A 24,809-nucleotide genomic window follows, 5' to 3' on the forward strand; every position below is an offset into this window, starting at 1 on the left:
TACTAAAGTGGGCACCTAACTTTTCCAGTTTTTTTTTCTTCTTAGACTACGTATGTATTATCATTTTTTATTTAGCCTACTATGTTTTGATGCTAATGCAGCATTACTACGAGTATTAGTCAAGGTCTTATGCAGAATAAATCAGTCATAGAAAGATTAGACTACTGGAGTTTTTTGTGGGCCGCACTGGGCGCTGGGCCCCTAGAATTATCATCACCTTTCTCCCCTATACAACGGCCCTGCATCCAGTAGGTAGGAACAAATAATTTGGCCCCTCATTACTCCTGTCCTCAGACAAGCAGATACCAGCCAGTAGATTCCCCTTGGAGTTTATTGACAACATGATTGATTGTTTTACGTCATTTTTGAAGTCACCCATTATCTGACAGCATGAGTAGCCACATATTTGCTATTAAACCTAACATTTGACTGTTATTTAGTCAAATGAGACATTTGAATAGGCTACGTGGGCTCCAGGAAATAATGATGATAAAGGTAATAATCATTACAATGTCACTGTTTCTGACATTTTATATAAGTAGGCTTCCCTAACCTGTCGAAGATAATAATCGACATATTGATATTAGGCTACACTTACATTGGTTTTCCTACGATGGAATAAGAGCACACCTTCCACACATATTATCCATGGGCTAAATGGTCACATACAACTGTATAGAGGCAAGAAGTGTTATATTATTTACATAGCTACTCAGGAACTTTTGTGCTTGAGGAATTTGTATGATTTAACATGCATTTAGTGCTTTTAACCAACCTGACAGGTACATTTCTTATTTTGCAGCTTCACGAACCTTGCACATGAAACACCGACTAATTATAACAAGTAATTATGACATATAAATCCCTGTGACTCACAAAATAATTGCCGGAGACGAGCATTGATCCACATCATCCTCTCCGGCTGTGCGTAAAAGCGCCGTGCGCGCAAAGTGATCGTTAATGGATCCCAGTTGCGCAATGGCGCATCATCAAAGAAGACGCGCAGCTCTCGTCTCTTTTGGTATTTAAAATAATCCAGCAGAGAGGTGCAGACTACCTGCGCACACACATAGCCTACTTCTTATTATCTGGAAGCCAGGCTCGGAGGATTCATCTCTTTGAAGCATATTGGGGTGAAATTACGCACAGGCTGCACTGATGGAGATTGTTAAAACTGTTCTGATGGTCGCGCTGCTTCTCACAAATGTTTTCTGTCAAGAAATGGACGTTGACAACTGGAGAGAAAGCAACAAAGAGGTAAGACTTCTTCAGCTACACTGACTTTATTAGAATTTAAAGGAATAATTAAAACTTTTCTTTTCAAAAGCTCTTGTAAAGATAATTTGTTTGGCTCAGCAGCTATCCACTATAAATAGTGGATATTAATCTCAATACAAAATAAATGTTCAGCCTCTCTATTCTAACATGTCTGTTTTACAAGAACCAATGGCCCAACTCTGGAGTACTTCCAGACATATTAATGAGAATGATCAGAAAACCAGGACCACGCCAGTATCTGGGACTCACGGGGAAGAAAGACTCAGGTAGGACTGTTGAATGTCACAAGAATGAACTGTAGTCTGTAGCTATTCATGTCTCATGAGAGAAAAACACTGCTTTCTTTCTTTATTGCTTCAAACAGTTAAAACGCAGACGGCTCGTAAACGTAAGTATTGTTATCACTGTGGATAATTTTATATTTCAGTATATGGAACTGTAATTAAATACAGGTTGAGTCATGGTTTGTTTTTCTACACAGGGCATAAATTTCAAACCTTCGTGGGTCTGATGGGTAGAAGGAGCTTTGAGGATCAAGGTATGATTTATTCAACTGTCACATCAAAAAATCTAAAAAGTATAATTTCAGAGGAAATCTGCCTAGTAACAACTGATTTCATCCCTGCAGGAGCCCTGTAAGCTGCACAGAGGACTGAAGACCACTGAGGAAAACTTTCAGTTTTCTTGCTTCGTTCCATTTTTAGATTGACCACCAAAAAATGTATTTTGTTCAGTCAGTCTGTCATTGCTTCATAAAAATGTCTCATTTAACAGTGGAGTTTGTCAGTGTTGGCGATGCTGGTGACACTTTGTGGTCAACAGTGACACCTAGTGGCGAAACACGGAAAATATCGGAACATCACTCAAGCTTGGTGTAACAGCAGTTAAAATAGCATCATTTCACTGTGACTGTGTGCATCATCATTTCCCACAATAAAAACATCTCACCTCTCAATATCATCACAGGTTTATTAAGTGACTTTGTACAATACAAATGAAAAATAAAATTAAAAATATAGAGATGGAGTACATAGCCAAAGCAAATTGCGGTGTTGACTCTTCATTTCCCACTGACCCTTTTTCCACAGAGTGACTGAAATATCGTTTTCTTTTTCAACGCGTCCAGGATCACTGTCACATGTGAAAATGTGTTTGTTTTCAAACAGTGGACGCTGCTGTCAAGTCTCTGAGAGTTTTCTAAACATACAAAAGAAGTTATTACTTCAGCTGGCTCGGTATATATAAAAATAAACTAAAGTGAAATATAACACTTATGACGTTATAAATGGTGGTCCAAGGCTAGTGGAGATAGCGAAACACAGAGGAAAGAGAAAAGCGTTACATTTCAGAAAAAAAGAAGCTTTTAGCCATATTTTATTTTTATTTTATTTTTTAGAAATCTATAAAAAAGGCCCAAGGTTCGTTTTTTTTTTTTATTGTTTTCTGTTGACACCATTTAATTGGATGCTGTCGCACTCTGAGGAGGGGGAGGAGGGGTTACGGATTACCAGGTACACTCAGAACAAAAAGGATTAGTTAATGCCTTGTCCTCGTCTTACTTTAATACATGATAGAAGATCAGGTTAATGTTCATATACTGTTACTGTCATCTTCTCCTGTAAACAAATATCTTTCACCAAAACTTGATTGTACAACAGTCGGACATGACTCGTGGTCGTGGGTATTATTTTCTTCGTCTTTACTCTCCGTAAAACTGTTTCCATCAGTTATTTAAAAGCAACCTTGGGAGGGGAAACGAAGAGAGAGCAGCAGGTGGGGGTGGGGACAGTTATAACAACAACAATAATAATATCAATAATAATAATAATAATAATAATAATAATAATAATAATTAAAATAATAATATGGGTTTGGCCTTTTCTAAAATGGGGTTATTCTTTCAGCTGTTAAGGTAAACACATTCTTTGATGATGATGAGTCCCGAGGCAGTGAGGGGGCTCTGTGGTGGTGGCTCTCGCTGTACACCCCCCAACCCATCCCCCTCACAAAGCCACAAATACCCCCAGTACCCCCTCTAGTGGGTGGGAGCAGGAGCACAGCTGTGCTGGCAGACAGAGCAGGGCCAGAGGAAGAGGAGGGGGAGGAGGAAGAGGAGGAAGGGGAGAGAGGAGGAGGGGGGTAGTAGTAGGAGGAGGAGTAGGAGGGGGAGGAGGAGGGTGATGTCAGTGCCACACAGTGGTGTCCTGACCGGCAACGTTGGCAAACAAAAAACAACTCAATTTGGGGTGGTCCTGCCGACTGTCTTTAAAAGATCTTGCCTTTCTTTTTGTTTTTCTCCAGAGTCCTGCAGGAGAGAGACAGAAAGACAGAAGGACACACACCGTCAGTCAGGATGAAAACAGACACATCGCTTTGTGAGTGATGTCTGTAGTGAAGCAGAGTCAAAAGCAGAGCTGTCAAAGTTCACACGTTCACACTTTAACACAAATACATTATAATGTCTCTCTCTGTCTCTCTTTTTTCCTGTTGACACATGGTTAACAGACATGCTGTTATTTTGGCTTCTGACCTGACACTTTATATTCTGAATCAGTCGCTGGAACTGGGTCATTTCACAGTCTCTGTTAACAGTTGCCACTCAGATGAAGCTGTCATGTGATTATTTGTGCAGATTTTTACGCCAAATGCAGCGAGACCTTTGAGGGTTTCCTGGACAATATTTGTCATTGATTTTACTTCATGTCTTATAGAGTTAGATTTGCATAAAGCAGCATATTTGTCCATCGTTAAACATTCCCCAAATCCCTTGAAGGTACATTTTGAACAACTAAAAATGTGTCATTAACAAGTCATTGTTGCTCATGATCTGTCCGAGCTCTGTTTTTTTTTTTAATAACATTCACAGGTTTGGAAACAGTACAACTATCTGTTGCAGTAGAGAAGTGCGGAGTCATCTCCAGAGAGATAAACATCGTGTGGTGCATCAGAAATATTCTTCCTGCTTCTCAGGGTGATTACACAGGCCGAGAGCTGCTGCGCTTATTTGGCTGTGTATTGAATATTCAATTCAAACTGTAAAGATTATGTAATGCTGTGCTGTCACTGTGAAGCTCCATGACCTTCTCTGACCGAGGACGTGTCTGAATGATTGGCCATTTACTCTGGAGTGCAGAGTTGCACACTCCCCTGACACCCATCTATTTGACTGTCCCAGTTCTGAGTGAGTGCACGCATCACTGCTGAGTTCCCTTAGTAAGAATTTCAGACACTGGCGTCCAACTGCACGTACTTTACTATGTGCTGACCGTCCCAAAATGCACTGCTGCAAGTGTCTATCATTATCATTATGGCAATGACGCACAAAGACAAGGAGCCATAAGTGAGCATTTACTGCTCAGAGTAGAGTAGAGAGAGGTGACTGAGTGAATGAGGTGTGCAGTGGGTTTGTAGTTGATCACGCTCTTTGATTCCTGTCATTTTGTCCAGCCTCTTGTGGAGGTTGTGTTCAATCAAAACCATGAAGACTTGTACAGAACCATGTCAAAGTTTTCAGCATTTTAGCGCTGGATTAAATGTCTGGTTTAATCTAAGATTAGCTCTAATAAGAGTTTAGTAAAACTAGGTTTAAAATGAAGTAATCCAGGTTTAAAATTAAGACGGGCATTGATGGACCATTTCAAAATTAAACTTAGCTGCTTTAAAGAAGAAAAAAAGCACATTATAGCTAGCTAGAAAACTTCTAGCATACCAGTGCTTAAAACCCTGTTGGCTGAATTAATGGAACACTAGTGTAAAAATGTAGATGATAAAATCCTGTTCAGTTTCCTGTGTGAACTGGTATCTCGACAAAAATTCATCCTCATCATGAGTTACGTGTCTTTCAGTTTCCTAAGAGGAGCTCCAAATGTTAGTTGATCCATCTCAACAAGGCAGCCATCATTGAAAATTAAACCTCCTGGTGGTTTGAAGTTAACCCCAGACCACAGTTTACACTAAAGGTTTAAATTTTGGTGAATCACAATTTCATTTAATCTTAGTTTAAAGCAAAAACCAAACTGAGTTTAAAGAGGGGTTGAAATTGTATCTTTCTTAGTTTAAAACTAGTTTAGTGTCACAGAATTTCAACTTAAACCCTGATTTAAGTTGGTCTGTGTGTGTGGATAAGTTCAAGTGTGCAGTTTCCTAAACGTTCACAGCTGAAGCATGCAGAGTGTGACGGTGAGAGTGGCTCCTACCTGGAGGCCTCCAGTTTCTGCTGCTCCAGGCGCTGCTGGGCCTCCCAGTTCGCTCTCTCGTCCTCAAACACACGTCTCTTCTCCTCCAGCTCCTTGTGCTGAGCTTCCAGGTTCTTCTTCATCTGCTCGTGACGCCGCTGAAGCTGCAGAAACACGGGCAGGACGGAGAGAGGGTCAGCGCTTTATACTGAGCCAATACAGTCCAACGTTATCAGTTATACTGCATATAGAGAGATGGAGTCATATAGAGCCTTTAGAACGGAGCTTTGACTTGATCTTTCATTGAATTTACTGGGGCAGATTACTGTGCCACATATCTTACAAGAAGCCATTCTAATACTTGTGTTACTGATACTTTCAAATCAGTGATCAGTAAACACAGCAGTGCCTTCACACAGACTTCATGTAGCGCTGTTAGAGGAGGAGCCTCTTTTTTTTTTTCGGTATACATAGATAATGAACAGCACATCTAAATGCTTGAACAAAATAACAAATACATCAAAGCACAGTCATATACAGTGGCATGCAAAAGTTTGGGCACCACTGGTCAAAATGTCTGTGAATGTGTGACCAGTTAAGGAAGTGGAACATTAAATGATCTCCAAAAGGCATGGAGTTAAGCATGAAACAATCTTTTGCAATATTTAAAGCAATATCAGTGTGTTATTTTTGTTTTCTTCAGTTTTAGAGTGAAAAAGGGAAACAAAGCAGCAGCCTGCAAAAGAATGGGAAACCCAGGAGACTTGAGCTCTCAGGTATCAGACAAGACATTTACTATTTACACACTGTGATAGTTTCCAATGGGGGGGCTACTAGCTACTAACTATGCAGGCTGGCCAGACCTTTGCTGAGGGCTCTTTTCCTTTTCTGTCATTTGGAAAATGTAAAAAAGATAAAATATAAAAAATGGTAGAGAATGTTTCATCTGTAACTTGATGCCTTTTGGAGATGATTTCATCTTCCACTTGCTTAACTGTTATACATTACATTAACAGAGATATTGACCAGGGGTGCCAAAACGTTTGCATGCCAATGTACATTAATAGTAATAAATTAATAGAACAAAAATATAGATTAAGGGGGGGAAAAAATCAAAGGTGGGGTACAAATAAAAAGAAAATAGTTCAGTCAGAGGTTTCAGAGAAAAACTTTTCATAATGACTGAGTAATGTTGCTTTGTTGTTGTTGATCAAAGTGAGAGATTTAAGGAAAGACTTCAGTTCCAGGAGAAAAGGAGCAGGACTTCTCCTATCAGCAGGACTATATGCAAAGTGCAGGCATCAGCTGGTCTGGAGTAAACAAATTTAAAGCCATGTTCTTGTTGCACAACAACTCAGGGTTCCTACACATTTGAAATTTCCAAATTCCATACTTTTTCCAGACCCTAATTTCCAGATTTCTCGGTAAAAAATCCAAATAATTTGTGATATGAGTAAATAGTTGTGCATTATATAAAAAAAATCATGCAATTAATCATTTGTTTTCATTTGTATTCTGAATGTGTATGCCATTATGTAACCAAATAATTTCCAGGAGATTTTAGCTATAGTAGCACATACAAAAATAATTAACCCAGATAACTTCAGATAAGACCAAACCCAGATAAGATATTAAGATAAATATATTTCCATACAATAATTTCCATTTTCCATACTTTTCCAGACCTGGAAATGTATAAAATCAAATTCCATACTTTCCATACTTTCCATACTTGCGTAGGAACCCTGACAACTTGTCGTCAAGGTGAAGTTAAGTGTATTCATATTCATGTTTTCCTGCTTTGTTGCAACAGAATCTCATTTCAATGCAATAATCTCAACATGTGGAAATAATAAAAGGAGGTAAATTGCTCCATGTGCTCAACACATATTTGAACAGTCTGCCTGCACATTTACATGTAAACGGCTTTTATCTCCAATCTGCCTGTTGTTGGTGAGGAGAGCAGCAAACACAACGTTCACTTGAACAAAGCGAGGGCACGCTCTCATACAGCTGCTTCGCGCTTCTAACCGCCGACGCGTGAGCACGGGAGGAAGGAAGGAGCTCAGACGGATGAGTAATTTCACAAGCGCATGAACTGCAGTACTCATTAACACGGTGTGTGTGTGTGTTTTACCTCTGCTTCAGAGTCTTTGAGCTTCTGCACTTTTTCCTTGACTTTCATCTCAAACACCTGCTCCATCTCCATCTCCATCTTCTTCATCTTAGCCACGTGCTCTCGCCTCTCCTCCTCCATCTGGGCCAGAGGACTCCTACACACACACACACACACAGATACACGCACAAACACTTGATTTAGCTGGGGATAACACAATATCACATGCACCACTCTACTCATCTATATGCTGATACATTATGAACAGTCATTTTATCCATCACTATGTTTAGAATTTTGTTGTACTCCAATAGGACTGTTAAATATTGGAATTTATGATTTTATTTTTGGTTATATTTGACAAAATAAGTATTTTTATCATATTCTACAAACTGAAACCTCATTTCAACAACTCCACCTGAGGTTGTTTTTGCGAACAGAGAGGATTGCAATTCTTTACAGAGGAAGAAGCTGATGAAGGGAGAGTAGGAGGAGGAGGAGGATTGGAAAAGAAAAAGATGGATTCTGGCTTTTCACACCGGAGCGCAGCGGTAGGGGTCGGACACCTGAGAACATGCCAACTGGATCCCAAATTGTTTGGACTAGTCGACTAAACTGGTGAAAGTTAGATTTAGAATTTTTCTCTTCCAGAGCAGCCAGAAAAACAGCAGGCTGACTTTAAACTTCACCCCCACCCCCACCCCCAGTTCCCCAAAGAAATACAAACGGTCGGGGTAGAGGAGGGAAAAAGGCAGCGAGGTGTGAGGTTTTAGGAATGACGGGATCCAAGAAGGCTGTGAAAAGAAACAGGAAACCAAAACCCAACCACAGGACATTTCTGGGAACCAGGAGGAGAAGGGGCCCAAAGGCTAATGCAAGGAACCTGTGAACACTGGTGGGGGGATTAGAGGTTAGTGCGGCTCGACAGGACGGTTTGTCGCAGTGTGAGTGTGCAGAGACCTGACCTGAGATACACGCAGAGGTTACCTGGGATTAAACTGATACTGGGAGCAAAGCTAATTAACCAAACACAATGCAGACAGTGTATGTGTTGTGGTATTTCTAGTGTGGATGTACGGATACTGAGTTGAGACCCTACACTGCTGTTGACTCTAGTTTTACTGCCACACAAATCCCCGGCCTCCCTTTGTCTTACATCACAAGGCCTCAGGTGAGTTAAACAGTGTTGTATATGTGGAAGACAGACAGCACCATGCGTTAATTTCTATACTCCTGAATATTAAAGTCCAACAGCGAGGCTTTACAGCAAATACACACTTGCTTAAACATAAATTTAGTTTGGTAAAACTCTCAATTCAGTACTCTAACTAAATTCTTATCGTTTCAATCGGCCATATAGAGAGGCCAGACCAGTAAAATAATAATATTATAACCTATAAATAATGAGAACTTTAAATTTTTCCATATTTTATAGTGCAAAGACGTACAAGTACATTATTATTATTACATTTAATGGACTATCCTTTTACAAAATACTATGAACCTGAAATTTCTGGAGAGAAATACATGTCATTTAACAATATAATTTTTTATTATATCATTTATTAAAATATTATTATTATATAGTTACTATATAATAATATAATATTATTATGTAATTTTCACACTGGGCAAATTCATCCTGCGGGCCCGATTGGAGCCTCTGGCGGGCTGGTTTTGGGCCGTATGTTTGACACCTCTGATATAAAGGCACCTCTACAGGTCATTATACAGATCCCCTGTGTTGTGTCATAAACAGTGGTAACCGCTCCAAACATCTCAGGTGCAGGTCTCTGTTGTTAGTCCAAGCAGCAGGGCTAATAAAAGCAGCGGTGGAAAAGACTCAAAGGGTTTGTTGTTGGGAGGGAAAATTTAAAGCATCACATTCATGGGTGTCACACTAGGTTTTATATATATATATAAAAAAAAAAGGAAGAGCGGCAATTCACAGTTTTCCCCCCGCTGTTCCTGGAAAACATCGACGTGAGAGAGGGGGCAGTGGGAAGTGGAGGGGGGGAAAGCTGACCCCAGTCGACGGGGAGGAGAGAAAACACCCAAAATGCAGCCAACATGGGAGAACAGAGGAAGGATAACATCTGAAACAAGGCTCTGAAAAATGAGTGAAAAAAATGACCACTTACATTCCTTCAACTGTGTCAAGTCTAAAAAACAAAAACACATACAGTCACACGCACGCGCGCACGCACACACACACGCACAGACACACACAGCATGCAATGATGAGGTCATGCACTAAAAATAAAACTACAGTCTATTAGGCGTGTTCTGTGACTCAAACTACTTTCTCACTGCAAATGGAAAAAAAAAAAAAAAAAACGAAAGCTGAGAAAAAAAAAATTAACAATGTGGGCTTTGTGAGCTGGGTGTCAAATACATTAGCAGTGTTGGTCAAATGTTTAGCTGTGTGTTAGCATCGGCAGCGTGAGGCCTCTATTCAGCTGCACAGCAAAAAAAATCAGTGGCATGGTTTTATGCAAAAGTAGTACGGTGAGATTAAGCTCCAATCAAAGCAAAACCATTGATTGATTCTCAGGCAAAATCACAAACAAGAGGACATGTGGTTGACGAGTTACGCCCCCAACCTTGGCTTTTCCAGTTACCTGAATACTTGAATAAAATAGGATAAAAATAAACAAGTTTGTCAGCTCAGTGTTCTGCGATGACACATGTCTCCAACAGGCTTTAAGTTGTGGGACGTATGGTCACAGGTTCCTGAGCTGCAGCGTTCAAGAGTCAAAACTCAGTGACCTGCGACTGTCAACATCTTGCCACTTCATCCCCGACCCCGAGTACCAACTTCGAAGGATTTCCCTGCAGGCATTCCTCATACAAGATGTTAACTTGTTCAACACATTAGCTCCAACACATCCTGTAACATCTGCATCTGTAGATTCCATTAAACACAAAATACATCTGAAATCATGTGTACTTTGTTTGTTGCTATGTACCAGGTTTGGGTTGGCTGATGTTTACCCAAATTTGAGTTTGAAAACAAAGTCAGATCTTTAGAATAATGACTCATCCTGAGAACTCGTGGGAGGAGAGGTACTCCTCCCACGTGCAGGAAACATTAAGCAGAATTTGTCTGGTCACAGAGTTCAAACCCAAATTCTCATCAGCTTGAAAAAATTGCTTCATAAATTGTGTTCTACACAGTCATCTGCAACAGCTGTCTGTAGTGTGCTTGGTCCAGGACTTACTTGGTGCACAGTTGTCCTTTGGCCCTGTTGTTGTCCACTCCGTTGTAGGTGACCGCGGCCAGCTTCCTGCTGCGGTAGTTTTCGTAGTGGACGTTGTTTGTCACGTCCTTCAGGTCCTGCATGTGAGTTCTGGGGACGGACGACAAGGAGATCAGCAAGATTTAAACCTGCTCTTGAACTGAAACTACTACTGACTGTCACAATTTAGTCTACGATTAATTGCGATTAACAATTTGTCCTTTTTTATGATCACTTTATGCCACTATTATGGTATAAGCCTGAACATAGTTTAATAATACACAGACAACTTTTATTGGCTTTGCTACTAAATCCATGATGCTAATGTCAACAGATGCTCATCACATATTAGAAACTAAGCCCCTCCAGATAAACAGTTTGTGGCTCCACTCATGCGTCATTAAACCACAGCAGAAGAAAGGGGTGCAACGTGATGATGTCTCAAAAGAGACCAGTCAAACCTCAAATGGCGGAAAACGACAAGGAAACAGTGATAAAATATGACATTTCTGTTAGTGTCATCCAGCTGTTTTTATACAGATGAATGGAAATGATTATAGCTATTCTGCTAAATGATTGCGGTCAGGCAATTATGTAGTAATTGTGACAGGCTGACTATAGACATTGAGTTATTCTTTGGTACTAAAAACGTCTTTTACTATCAGAGAACCAGTACCACTGCACAGTTTTATCAGAGCCTATGTTTATCCTCTGCTTGGTGAGCTCATGTGTTTATCAACTGTAAATGATACATGTTCTTTATGCTGCTTGTGTCTCTCAGTACCTGATGAGCATGTCCCTGAGGATGGTGAAGTCACAGTGGTCACTGTTTTCAACTAGTAGGGAAAAAAAAACAATAAGATTATCAGTTAAAAACAAACACCCAGCACAAGGTTAACATCTCAGACTTGATGATAACAAAAGGCACCATGGAAACAGGTATAACATCATGACCACCTGCCTAATAGTGTGTTGGTCCCCTTTGCTGCACTGTGCATTCTGACAGCTTTCTACCAGAAGCAGCAGTGTGAGCAACATGCAGCCTTCTCTCCCCATGTGTATCAATGAGCCTGTGGCCGCTTCACCACTGTTCCTTCCTTGGACCAACTTTTTGATAGATCCTGACCACACACTTTGAGGACAAAGTTGAAGTCTTATTTATTGTTCTTCATTTCACCTGTCAGTCCTCATAACTTGAGGCCTGATCAGTGTATCTAACACATCCACTTCTTGTTTCCTGGTATGCTGTCCTTTCATTGTGCTTTCAAATTTTACACAAAATCTTTGTACATGTTGATTAAACACACATATAATTAAGTCAATTTCATCATTTAGTGCGGGATAGTTCCACAGACGGAGCGTTCATACCTTCTGCGACCCCCCAGGGGTACTGCCTCCCTCTGACCCTCTTGCCGTTCACCTCAATGATGGTGTTGCTTCCTACTACAGCCAGCGGCAACTTGTCCTGACGAAGGAACAACACTTGGGTTTAGTCAACACCGTCGTAATGAGCCGGTGCACACGGCGTGATGTGATGTGATGTGAGGGACGTACCTTGATCTTTTTCACCAGCCTGTTCTCCTCTTCGTCGTCTGTCTCGGGGAACTCGTAGATCTTGATTTTGTGCTCTTGGATTTCCCGCATGATCTGGTGCAGGACAGGAAAAGAGGGAAAAAGATGAAGATCGTACTGCCGTTTCATTTCTCTTTATGGCTTCAAAGCATCACTTCTAATCCATTTGCAAACTCCCTGCTCTTGTTTCTGATTTTTGTCTTATTCTTATTTCTCATTCAATATCTTCTTAGATTTTTTTTTTTTTTTGTATAAACTGTAATTTTTTTGTGACTCTCTCATTTTGTTCAGTTATTTATCTATTTAATCTTATTTTTTATTTTTATTTTTTTCCATTTGTAAGCTCGGATATCACTAAGTTGACTACTAAATTGATATCTGGCCGTTTGTGGATTAGCTGGGGCTAGGAGAGCCTTGTCTGTGTTTGTGTATGTACAAGTCCTGTAATGTGTTTCATTGTATTTCTTTTTTTTCTTTACTTGACGTTGTATCATTGTATCATTTTGCGGAAGGACCCCCTCGAAAATGAGATGATTCATCTCAAGGGGCTGTCCTGAATAAATAAATTCAAATTCAAAGAGAACTCAAATTATCTGGAGGAAGCGACATGTTTGCAGCTCATACAAAATGATAATATGTCTGACACACACAAGAGTAACAACAAAGCACAGTACAAACATGTAGAAATCTGCTTTTCTTTTAACTGTACATTTGTTTACTTAGCAGACAACTTTTGACACAGTTTGGGACATGTAGGTCAAAGCTCTACAAAACAGCTGCAACATCCCAGAGGTCGTTCTCTACTTGACTTTGCGTCAGGATGTGCAGCGCTGCCATCAGACCCATGGCTACAGTAGGGGGAAGAGAGAGAAAAAAAAAACAGAGAGATGGTTTTCCTGCAGCAGCGTGCAGCTGTGGAAACCACTGACCTGCTTCTTGAACTGTTGGCATTCCTCTGGAGTGAGGGTGTCTGCTTTGGCGATCAGGGGGATGACATTGACTTTCTCATGCAACCGTTTCATGAACTCAATGTCCAGGGGTTTCAGTCTGTGGACGGATAAAGACACAGCTTCACATATACGGTTACCATCAAGTCACGCAGAGACGTTGCACAGCTATTGATGAGTTTACTGCGAATATCCTGCACATTAATGTATGAAACTATAAATCGAGGCTGGTGTGGAGTCTGGGCTTTTTGTCAATATTGGAATAAAAGGAGATATTTGGGGGTTTTAGATTTACACTTCATCACCGTTTCCATGGTTAGCTCCTTCTTGGACATCAAACCAATGAATGTAGGAAAACCAAATATAGCAAAGTATCTGTGACGTCTGACTGATGTTTGTAATGTCTAGGAAAATGACCCTGTAGTCGTGAGAATGGCCTGCTATTCTTGGCTGTTTTTTTCCCCCCACTTAAATACAGTAACTAAGATTTTACGTTACTGAAGCTGTGAGTTATGGCTTTACATTTCACTGTATTCTGTTATATAATACACACACACATCTTTATCTGATTCTCCTATGGCCTTGTGGAAACATCCCTCCGAATCAAACTGTCGAGCAGAAGCAGGCGCTGTTGTTTTTAGCGGTCGGGCTGGGGATGCATGATGTTTGTCATGGAGCCAACGTGGAGGTCAATATACAGCACAGAGCTGAAAGCATGGATGCAACAACTGGTTGTTATTAACTGACAGAGGAGCAACAGGACAAGCAACTCCAAAGCCTTTAATGGGGACCCCGCCGACATCATCACCAACTGATGGGTCTGATAATCCAAACATATCTGGCTCACAGCAGTAGTACACATCCACAACCTACTAAACTATATTACATTATTTAATCATTTACATCTAAATAAATTAAAAACCTGCCAGGCTGTGGATTAACTAGGTCAAACATGTCCACCTTGATCAAGCCCATTTCCCAAACTGTCTTATACAAATACAGTGAGGTATTTATGTGTAGTAGAGTTCTCAACGGGCCTGGAAATTAAAACCCGACTTGGCTCGACCTTTCTACTCTACCATCCATGTAAGAATTAATGATGTGATGAAACTTTAATGACCAAATCAGACCGGACAATAATATCGAAGGCAGGCATGAGATCCATGTAGAAGCCACACAAACAAAAACAAACACAGAAGCCCGAGGCCCGACCTGACCCAAGTCCTTAGCCCATATGTTTTCAGCCTGAACAACACGGTCCAAACCCGTGGGTCTGGTCGGCCTGACCCGTTGCGAACTCTCAAAACAACAGAGCTGGTCACAAAACAAAAACCCACAACATGGCCACATCTTTACCAACCAACAGCTCAAAAGCCAGAGGGATTCTGTTCATGTAGATATAAAACAGAACATGTTTGACATTCATGCATGAAAGAAACTATAATATTCAAAATAACTATAAAATATTTGATTGTTTGTGCATGAGTTGACTGGTCATTGCAGCTCTATACAACACCCATCAGCAGAATCAGCAGCATGCTGATGAACAAAAGGGCTGAGTTGGAAATAATCAGTATTCACTCAAAATGTTGCATCAGTGATGCCCGCCCTCCTCAACTTCCATGTACAACAAGATGTGTACAGATGTGGATTTTTGTTCATATTAATATGAGCTTCTATTTCTTCATCTGTCTTCTTATATGTAGTTCTATACACATAATAATCAAACTTCCTTAGTGACGCTCGACCAGGTTGAACCAGTTTGAGAACGGCCACGTTTGATGATGTAACAGAGGCAGATGTGGGTGACCATCGCTTCCTTCATGAGTCATCAGGGTTGCTGACCATTCACTGTTAATGTACAATAAGATCTTTGACCGATTCCTCCGAGTTACCAGTCAAACAGTTAAAAAGAAATCCCCGGATAGCAGTCCCATCTGAGTTCGTCTCCTCCGCTGTGGCTCCTCCCACAGTTAACAGACTGCGCACCAGACTCACGCCACAGCATGTCGACATGTTGCCATTTCTAAATACGAACCAGTAGACGGGCTGTCAGCTGAGGTAGACCCAGCCTCTTTGCTTCATTTTGAGGTTTAATGCCGGCATGCGAGCAGTAGCATGGCTGCTCTCATCAGAAGCAACCCTTCTCTCAGTGATCAAACGATGCTTATGCTTTTCTTTGATCTGAAGAAGAAATTTATGGATTTATAACTGGAGTTTTTTTATGTGTTCCTACTTCTTAGATGAGCAGGGTGTCATTTTGATCTCCAACGATAGTTTCTCTGTACTATCTGTATTTGTAAATGGATTACAGACCGTTATCTATTCTAAACAGTACATTTTAATGGTGACAGTTAACAGTGTATGGTCAGTTAAGGAGCGTCAGCTGTCGGTAAAGAAAAAGGTGAAAATAAACTTTTCTAATACTGTACACAACAAGAGTTAAACACTGAGACGGTCTCATGTTCGAGGTCCCTGTTGTTGCTGTGTGAGCAGTCAGCTGGTGTTATGAGGGGACGCTCTGTGCATGTCTGTGAGAACATACGCCGCACATCCTCAAGGCTAAAGTGCTGCTTGTGTGGGGACAGAGAACACGCTTGTACAAACACAATGTCTCGCAGAGGACGGACGGACGTTAAGATGAGGCAAGAGGTGGAGGGGGGGGGGGGCACACAATGAGAAAGGAGGACAGAGGCTACTTCACCGTTTACAGCGATCCGTGGTCAACACAGTTTAGAGGACATGATGTGAGCGCACGCTGGACATTTGCATATACACAAATGGAGCAGCTCCACAAAGACGACACAAACAACATTATCCGGCCCCGCGGTGACAAACACCAACATTTCCTGAGGTCAAGAGACGTGATGGTGACGAGGGGCAAACGCTCTTACTAACGTCATTCTAAACTGATACATAGGTTTTAAAAAAAAAAGGGTTATTGACCGAATACCAGCAAAAGTTTTTTCTTTTCTTTTTTCACAGCAGGAAATAACTGCTTGAGGCCTCATTTTTCAATTTCACTACTCCCACACTTTGACTAAAATCGCACACCACACAAGAGACACACACTCCTTAAGAGGAAGACAAGAGCCTCTGAGCTGTCCAATAACTATAGGAGATCTGGTGGCTTGTGAATAATAAACATTGAAATTAAAATTCCTCACAGTCGTCTCTTTATGAAACATTTGGCAATCGGTATCATCTGCTGGGCTTTTCGCCAACAACCCCCCCTCCCCTTCTCTCTTTTTTCCCCTTCTTACATGCCTCAAGTTTTAACCCTTGTTTTGCAAGAGAAGCTGACTCAGTCTCACGTTATCATTTACAGTAAAGGCCCCGGAGGGCGGAGAGGAGATGGGAGTGAGACGACACGCGCACATAACTGCACACGTACAACCCACGGCCTAGTAATCTAGTTCCACCACAGCGCTGGCTGCAGGCTGTTCCAGGAGCAGCCGAGGGGCTCGACACCTCGCTGAAACGTTAAGGAGGAGCTTCGCCGTCTGACCGCCCTTGGAGAACACAAGGATCTGGACCAACCACCTTTGGCAGGGACGCTTCCTGACCTCTCGTTTCCCCTCCGCACACTCTTTTTTGCTCATTTCCTTCCCCTGTTCATTCTTCAGTGAATCCTTCAGGCCTTCCACCATGAGCAAGGCGGTGGCACTTTGACACATTGATTCAAACCGGAGCAGCTTTTACTGCCGACTGGGTGTGCTTTAAAGGAGACATATTGTTGTCCCTTTCCACAAACTAAAATAGTTCCCAGGTGTCTTAAAGACATGTCCGTGACATGCTTTGGTCAAAATACCCCAAGGATCAAACATCACTGCTCTTCTCATCCTCTCAAAACAGCCCTGTTCAGAACGGCTGGTTTCAGTGCCTGTCCCTTTAAATGCAACATCAGCCACTGCTTGCCCCGCCCCTTCTACCGGTCCCAGGTAGGGGTGGTATTATGCAAATTCAAGTCCTAGTTACATCACTGGAAGACAACTGAGGAATCAGCTCATAAATGACATGGATTTCAATCTAGGGAACCTGCACATTACAGATTTTCTGATCAATTCTCACATTTTTGGGGCCGGAAGGCAAGACAAACACCCAAATATATGTTAAAGAACCTTCAAAAAGTGATATTTCAATAATATGTCCCCTTTAAATGAGAGCGTCCGATAAAACAGTTGCCTCGTGAACTCGTCTCCTGGACTCACCCGTGTCCCGAGGGGGCGATGAAGTACAGGCAGCAGTGGATCCTGCTGTCAGGCATCTGTCTTCTGTTCACCCGAGATTCTGAGTTCAGGTAGTCTTCGAACTTGCTGTCTATGTGGTCGATGATCGGCTGCCAGCTGCAAAACACAAACAACAACTTTTGGTGACAAAACAAAAAGACCCAGAAAGACTCATTCATTTAGAGACGGTGGAGAGCAGCTTTGACTTTCAAAGCTTTGCAAATGAGGGAATGTCATGCGAGCGGCGGTTTGTGGCGATTCTTACCAGTTGCTGTTGTCGACGGCATCTCCGAACCCCGGGGTGTCGACTATTGTGAGCAGCAGCTGGACGCCGCCCTCCCTTATTAAAACTTTGGACTGCTCCACCTGACACGGGAGACAGAAAGAAGGGCACATTGTGTTCACAGAAACGCCTTTGAAACCAATCTACTGAAGGACGAAGGCGCAGTACGGAAGGCGAAGGGTGCAATCATTAATACCGTTAATAAATCATTAACACTGTACGCTAATAGCGGCTCGCTTATATAGTTCACACAGAAAACACTTGAAGCGAGCGGCATGTAGCAACACGCCACCTCACACTGTGCAATTAGCCAACTATGCTGAGGAACGAGAAGGGCAAACAAGCATCTGGAGATAGCGGCGCTGTCAGTCGGGAGGCAGACAGATAAAGTACAGCACCTGGAGCGCTGCGAGCTGAGGACAAGGTTGCGTAATTAGAGAGGATGGAGATAAAATCATTCACGGCAGGAGCTGCATGGGTGAGCCGACTTGTTCAGACCGTGAGGAGAAACTGAGGATTCACTGCAACCGTCGCAGCATGGCCCACTGTCCTGAGTCAAATCAGCTGACAGCGGAGTTGTGTCTGGTTCAAAAAAAAAAAAAAAAAAGGCACACAGCCCACGCTTTTCCCTGCGTAACCCATGATCCTCTGCTTCTCAAGACATTCAGATGTTTACTCCGTCAGATAGGCAGAGATAATCCTCGGATTTTAACAGATAAGTCATTGACACTGTAAAATCGTAAATCACACAAAAACGCTAAGAATTTAATGTGACTGTATTTGTCTGTGTGGACTCAGAGGCAGCACATACTTGAGTGCGTAATAAAAAACAAACGGATAATTAAACAGGTATGTGCGTCGCTGAAATAGATGTTCTACGACTCAGAACAGGAATCTGTATTTGTTGGTTCTGCGGCCACAGTGCTGACCACGCTTTCAACTGAAATGGCAAAGTTGTGGTTTGAGCGGCTGCCAAAGCTGTTTGAGTGTGCCATTTGTCAGCGCTGATATTTGGTCTACTTAATGTTGACTCTAAAAATACTGTTGGCAACTTCCTGTCCCTGTATCTGTGTATTTTATTTCTTTATTTATTTGGGGGGGTTCTTTTGTTCAGGGTTCCTACACATTTGAAATTTCCAAATTCTATACTTTTTTCCAGACCCTAATTTCCAGACTTCTTGGTAAATAATTTGTGATATTTGAGTAAATAGATGTGCATAATATTAAAAAAAAAAGAAGCATGTAATTAATCATTTGTTTTCATTATTCTGAATGTGTAGTATATGCCATTATGTAACCAAATCATTTCCAGGAGATTGTAGCTAGGTAAAATAGAAATAATTAACCCAAATAACTTCAGATAAGACCAAACCCAGATAAGTATTAAGATAAATATATTTCCATACAGTAGTTTCCATTTTCCATACATTTCCAGACATGGAAATGTATAAAATCAAATTCCATACTTTTCCATACTTCCCATACTTGTGTAGGAACCCTGTTCGTTGCTCAAAGACGACACTTTTTTATCCAAAACGTACCTGTACAGTCTTTTTGATTCGATGCGATGGTCCGGGATACTCTGATGAATACAGGTCTGTTAGGAACAGAGAGTTGATCAACGTGGATTTGCCCAGGCCGGATTCACCTTGAACGAGAAAGACAACATCAGACCAAGTGTTGCAATGAAAATGTGTTATTACAAAAGCTCTACCCCTTCCATCACCTCCCATTATTCCCCATACAAAGATCACTGTTGGCATCTTTAAAGCAATCAAAGGGCATGTGTCTAGCCGGGGATGAGACTGACATTTGCCCAGGACATTAATCCGTTTTGGTTAACAGTTAAAGGCTAAGGAAACAACGCGGACAAGTGGCCATTGTGTGCCTAGTTTCCAAGTTCCCAATGAAAAGGATCATTAGTGGAAATGACCACTGGCACTGCCTGCCTTGGCCGATGGCCACAAGTCAATATTTAACGAACCACCATTTACACCAAAGCCACAGTCAAAGGGTAATGTGTGGGGACGCGTACCGATGAATTTATTTGTCCTGCGTTTTATGCCTGACATGTAGCCATCTGTTACGGGCGTGTGCTTGTTAAATTCGCTGCAGTATGAAGAGATGCCCGTAAAGGAAAAAAAAAAAAAAGGAAGAGCTGCAGGAGAATGTGTGACCTCAACGTGCCGTTGGGTCATGTGTTTCATGAGCCATGGACTGACGTGACAGTCGCTGTGCTCGTACCAGTCCCATCGCTTCCCTTCCCTTCCCTTCCTCCATCTTTCATCCTCTTTTCCTCTTTCACACCACACTGTGTCGCATGGTGGGGACATGTGGGCCCACTGCTCATCAGAGCCAAGAAAAGCTGATTTTATTTTCAGTGTGTGTGTATGTTGATGGAAAAAGATGATAGCATAAAAAACAATAGCAAGTATTTAACTACAAACAAGCCCAGAGGAGCTCCTCTACTTTCTAGATGAGATGCTGTTTTTTTTTAATCTTTTCTGCAATTATTGCCAAAATGAATCCTGTGCGTTGCAAACACACTGAAGCACTCACAGGCCCCAGAGGACCACTTGATCACCATCCAGCAGCTTTTTATAAATAACACTTGAGAGGACAGGAACAAGCAAATTCCAAGTTCCTTGTCATTGAGCTCGATCTAATGTAAGCCAAAAAAAAACAGCAATAAAGAAACTGCTCGCTAATATGTTTGGGAATTGATTAACGGTACAAAAAAAAACAGAAGCTTGTGAAAAACCCGAAGTGGTGTGAATGCAAAGGGAGATGGGCTATTCTTAGAGGCATGCTGGGTACAGATTCTGTTCGTCCCACCACAGGAAATGGTTTTGACCCGGAGAAACATTTTCCCTCCAAACAGAGACTGATCAGCCGAGGAGGATCTTGGCACGGCGTCAACCACCACATCCAAGCATTTTAAAAGAATGTCCGCATTTCTGATTCTCCGAGTGCAGCTCTAGATAAAACCCAAATGTTTCCGTCCTACAGGACAACGCTAAGTGCTTGGCATTAAGAGGAATACAAAGAAGAGGAGCGATGCACCGGCCCCCTCCTCTCTGACTCAGCAATTAATACTACAAAGCTGGGGGCATGTCCCCTGTGTACAAATATAGCTGCAAACACACACAATCTCTCCCTCTCTCTCTCTCTCAACAAGAAACCACAACCAAGGACTTTAAAATGCCAGCCGCAATGAATACAATGAAATGATTCACATAAAACAAGGGCAAACAGAGAGCTGAGCAGCATGTGTTCTTACCCACGACCATCAGGGTGAACTCAAAGCCCCTCTTGACAGACTTCCTGTACACTTGGTTGGGGAGGCTGGCAAAGCCAACATATCCTTCCAGATTCTTTTGTTGCTGTAAGACAGGGGGGAAAAAAGAAGCAAACGTTACAAACCACACAGAGATTTTATCTAGCACCTCTGCTTTAGACGTAAAGCTCAAAAAGAAAAATGTTATCACCCATTCCCACATTGCTGTAACTGAAACACTCCCAACCTGCTGACCACCTGAACCTCATTGTTCCCAATGCAGCGTTTCCTTTCCCATCCATCGATATGTTTGCAGTCGCTGCCGCAATATCAACATTGACCACAATATGGATTTTCTATTGGGTTTTTTTTCTCACTATTTCAAATGGCTAAAATATTATCCGACTGTGCAGCTGTGCCAGTGCAGGGAATTGATTTACCAACCCCCCTCCTTTCCCTCCTGCTCTCATTCTTTCTAACAGACTGACAGAGGACCTGGCTGTCACGGTCAAGAGTGGCCCAGAACAACAACAACAACGTATTTGGTCTCTGCAAACAGAAATGATGCGGGTGTTTGTTTGGATGGAGCAGGCAAGCCAGATCCAATCATGGGAGGTCACATGAGACGCTTGTGTGTGGAGATGCATTTTAATGGCAGGTCTGAGCCGACGTGCTCCGAGCTGCCGAGCTTCTGATCGGTTCAACCCCAAGATGCATGTTAATGCCGGTATGAACGGGGCCTCTGTGTCGCAATCGCGCTGACAACGGAGCCGTCTGTCATGGTCAGACAGGCAATCAGGAGCCGTAAACACTAATACTATGAGAAACACTGCAATGTTGCTCTTTAAACCCCCCCCTCATGTAGATTCAACATCAGATAAATCATCATATTGTAGAGATATCACACTCAGACACAGTATAATATTCAAATCAAAGATGACACCATTATATCAAAAGGATGAACACATCATGACATACATGCTTAACTGTAATTAAGCATGACACAGTTGGCATGCTGGCTTCAATTTAATTATGCAGAGCTGAACACTGAATAAAAATCGCTGAAATAAAATTACTGTCCAATTACTTTAAGTATGAGGATAATTTCTCTACTTACAGCTGTTGTATGCAGATCATAGTGATGTGGTTCCAGCGTGCAGGAAGAGCCAGCATTTCCAGGGTCGCAGAGCCAAGGGAGAGAGGACAAACAAAAAAAAAGGCAACAGAGAATCAATCCCGGGCCCATCTGATGATAAACACGCCATTCTGTCTCCAGATTCAGTTTCCCAAGCTGTGAAGCCTTGGGCTAAAATGATTCATGATCTTCACTACTGTAACAACACAGACAGTTGGCCTGCGTGGTGCATATTCCACTCCACTTGCTCCTTTAATGTCAGCAGCACCATAAAGTAAGGCCCATTCATTGTTGCAGCTTTTCCTTATGGCCCGTGGCTAGGAGAGCATCTCCTGCCCACCAACAGCACAGCAGCCCACATGTCTTCTGCGTGAAAACTATGTCTTATGCTAATTTGCCTAAAGGATGTGCAGCAAATACGTCAGCAGCATCAGCATCCTGGAGCCTCAGGAGATGAATCAATGCATGTCAAAATGTGATGTTTTGCTGGCAAACAATTACATCAACATCTCTAAAGAAAAAAAAAAGATGATGGGGAATTAGAGGACTATCATTTGAAAAGGAAATCTGCGTTTTTCCTTTGCGGCAATGTCTGACAGGTCTGCTAAAGGAAGTGGTGGCAGGTGGAGGAGGACCAGGCTGCAGTCTGATTGTGCAGGTTTTATAATGCAAAGGTTTTATAATGCAAATCACAACCTGACTGCACGAACGCAAATGAATTTAAAAGTCAAAACGTGAACTCTGAGGTAATTTACTGCATCAAGTATAATCCAGATTAAATGCCAGGCTTGTCCTCTTTGTACCTAAACCGTGAGAGAGCTTCCTGGTTTGGCCTTGATTGTCTAACCTAGATGTTCCGATCATTGCAGTTTCATCAATGTATTGATCTCGCACTAATGCAGCTGTGATCTCTGACACAGAGAGCGAGAGGGAGTGAGAGGGGGGGAGAGATGCGAGGAAGTGGTGCTCTCCTCATTCAAAGAACCATTTTTTAAAATGTCTCCCTGGAAAAAAAAAAGTGATGCTATAGACCACTGACTATATTCTGCATGTGTAGGGGCAATATGCGTTATAACAAGCCCAATAAAGGAGCCCTGCAGCTCACATGAAGTGACGCTACATGTCGTTTCCTCCCTTAGGTTCAAACAAGTTAGCATTAACGAGGGCTGTTTAATCCAACATACGACGCTAAATTAGCTAAATCCAAAGCTTTAAGAAACACTAAAATCTGAGCGTGGCAGAAATATTAACGTGGCTCGTTTTGGTAGACCGTAACACACACAAGAAACACGTTTAGAGAAAGACTTTCTTTAAGAACTAAGGCAGGAAATGACACTCCCGTTAGGTTATGCAGCCTGCTAGCGAAGCAGAGGCTAACGGTTAGCTGGTTAGCAGCCCATCCAACTGGAGGCGGATGCCTGGGCGTTGGTGATCAGACAACTGGGGACGCGAGATAGCGGTAAAGCCAAATAGTTCAAACAGCCGGACCAATGTTAACACGAATAGTCAGTGTTGTAGTTTAAAAGGTATATTCTTAAAAAATAAGTCGTGCCAGTAGCCTAGAGCAGCAGTCTTACCCATAGCGTTGACGCTCCCTGCCGCCTCAAATACCGATCATTCACAAGCCGACATTCCCCTTCTCGCTGCTTTTGGTTGAGCTACGCACTGTGAGGCGCGCAAAACCCCCCCGGCTCAGCGAGACTACGGCGAAAGTCTGACGTAAACTGTACGTGAATCCCAGAGGGAGGCACGAAATTTGTCTCGCGAGAATGTTTTAATTCCTTTGAGTACCGGTACATTCTCGCGACAACCAACCCCTTCTGCTCTTGGAACCTGGAACTTGCGAAACCCCCCCTCAACGACCATACAGTTTATTAAAATAACAAAGGTACCCGGTTTACTCACGTAGCACTGTTAAATAAGTCAGTTTATCTTATTTACATTATATTTACATTATTAGTGTGGTTAGTTTACTACATAGATTGTGTGTGTGTGTGTGTGTGTGTGTGTGTGTGTGTGGTCTCAAAAGACTCGGTGACGGAATGCGAATAGCGTCGGTTGTAGCCATGGCAACAAAGACTCAGCAGCAACTGCTCACCTGTATTTGATAAAAACGAAGTAGCTACATTTCCACATTATTGTTCCCTTTTTATTTAATATAAGAGCGTGTGCTGTTTTACGAATTAAAACTGCGTGGACTGTATCACTGACCAAGGCTATTTTAAGAAGAAACTCATATATTTCACGATGCTAGAGAACGGGTAAGAGACTTCACTTGTGTAAACTAGGTCATCTGCTTTTTTTTTTTTTTAGGTAAACATAATATGATAGCCTACTAATAGATCACTGGCTGTATTTTTCAGAAGGATTTTTAAATGACTGGCTGGACAAGCTAAAGTGTCAAATAAGCGAATACATTTATTATGCATTATAATAAATAAACATAGTTCAAATGTGTTTATATTTATATTTCTTCTTATTCATTATTTTGTCTAACATAATCTTAATCATACTCTATTACAAATAGCCCACTGCTTTCTTTTTTACTGCTATTGCTA

The 24,809-nt window shown here is 41.9% G+C and overlaps 2 protein-coding genes across 3 annotated transcripts; one reads left to right on the forward strand and one right to left on the reverse strand.

Annotated features, from left to right (window-relative positions):
- Positions 1-1,158: 1,158 nt before the first annotated feature.
- LOC310998677 (protachykinin) lies at positions 1,159-1,970 on the forward strand (the record flags this gene model as incomplete). Its single annotated transcript, XM_083988838.1, has 5 exons — positions 1,159-1,257; positions 1,442-1,544; positions 1,643-1,666; positions 1,760-1,816; positions 1,907-1,970. 5 exons carry the CDS (start codon positions 1,159-1,161, stop codon positions 1,915-1,917), a joined length of 294 nt encoding a protein of 97 aa, XP_083844964.1. The 3' UTR covers positions 1,918-1,970.
- A 269-nt stretch (positions 1,971-2,239) lies between these two features.
- septin7b (septin 7b) lies at positions 2,240-21,216 on the reverse strand. 2 transcript variants are annotated; one of them, XM_083990488.1, is made up of 13 exons: positions 21,120-21,216; positions 19,381-19,487; positions 17,822-17,922; positions 17,539-17,673; positions 13,310-13,427; positions 12,363-12,455; positions 12,177-12,273; positions 11,593-11,644; positions 10,791-10,919; positions 9,711-9,731; positions 7,591-7,726; positions 5,475-5,617; positions 2,240-3,583 (listed from the first exon to the last, which is right to left on the reverse strand). In XM_083990488.1, exons 1-13 carry the CDS (start codon positions 21,127-21,129, stop codon positions 3,544-3,546), a joined length of 1,182 nt encoding a protein of 393 aa, XP_083846614.1. In that variant the 5' UTR covers positions 21,130-21,216; the 3' UTR covers positions 2,240-3,543. The 2 variants fall into 2 exon arrangements, with proteins under 2 accessions (XP_083846614.1, XP_083846615.1); XM_083990489.1 differs by lacking the exon at positions 9,711-9,731.
- Positions 21,217-24,809: the final 3,593 nt, after the last annotated feature.

Source organism: Trachurus trachurus (assembly GCF_905171665.1).
Source record: "Trachurus trachurus genome assembly, chromosome: 16".
Taxonomy (NCBI): Eukaryota; Metazoa; Chordata; class Actinopteri; order Carangiformes; family Carangidae; genus Trachurus; species Trachurus trachurus.

Coding starts and splice junctions, on each gene's coding strand:
- septin7b (XM_083990488.1), bottom strand. Junction 12,456..13,309: donor GCCAACAGTTCAAGAAGCAG/GTCAGTGGTTTC, acceptor GTCCTGCACCAG/ATCATGCGGGAAATCCAAGA. Junction 11,645..12,176: donor CCCCTGGGGGGTCGCAGAAG/GTATGAACGCTC, acceptor TTTCCCTACTAG/TTGAAAACAGTGACCACTGT.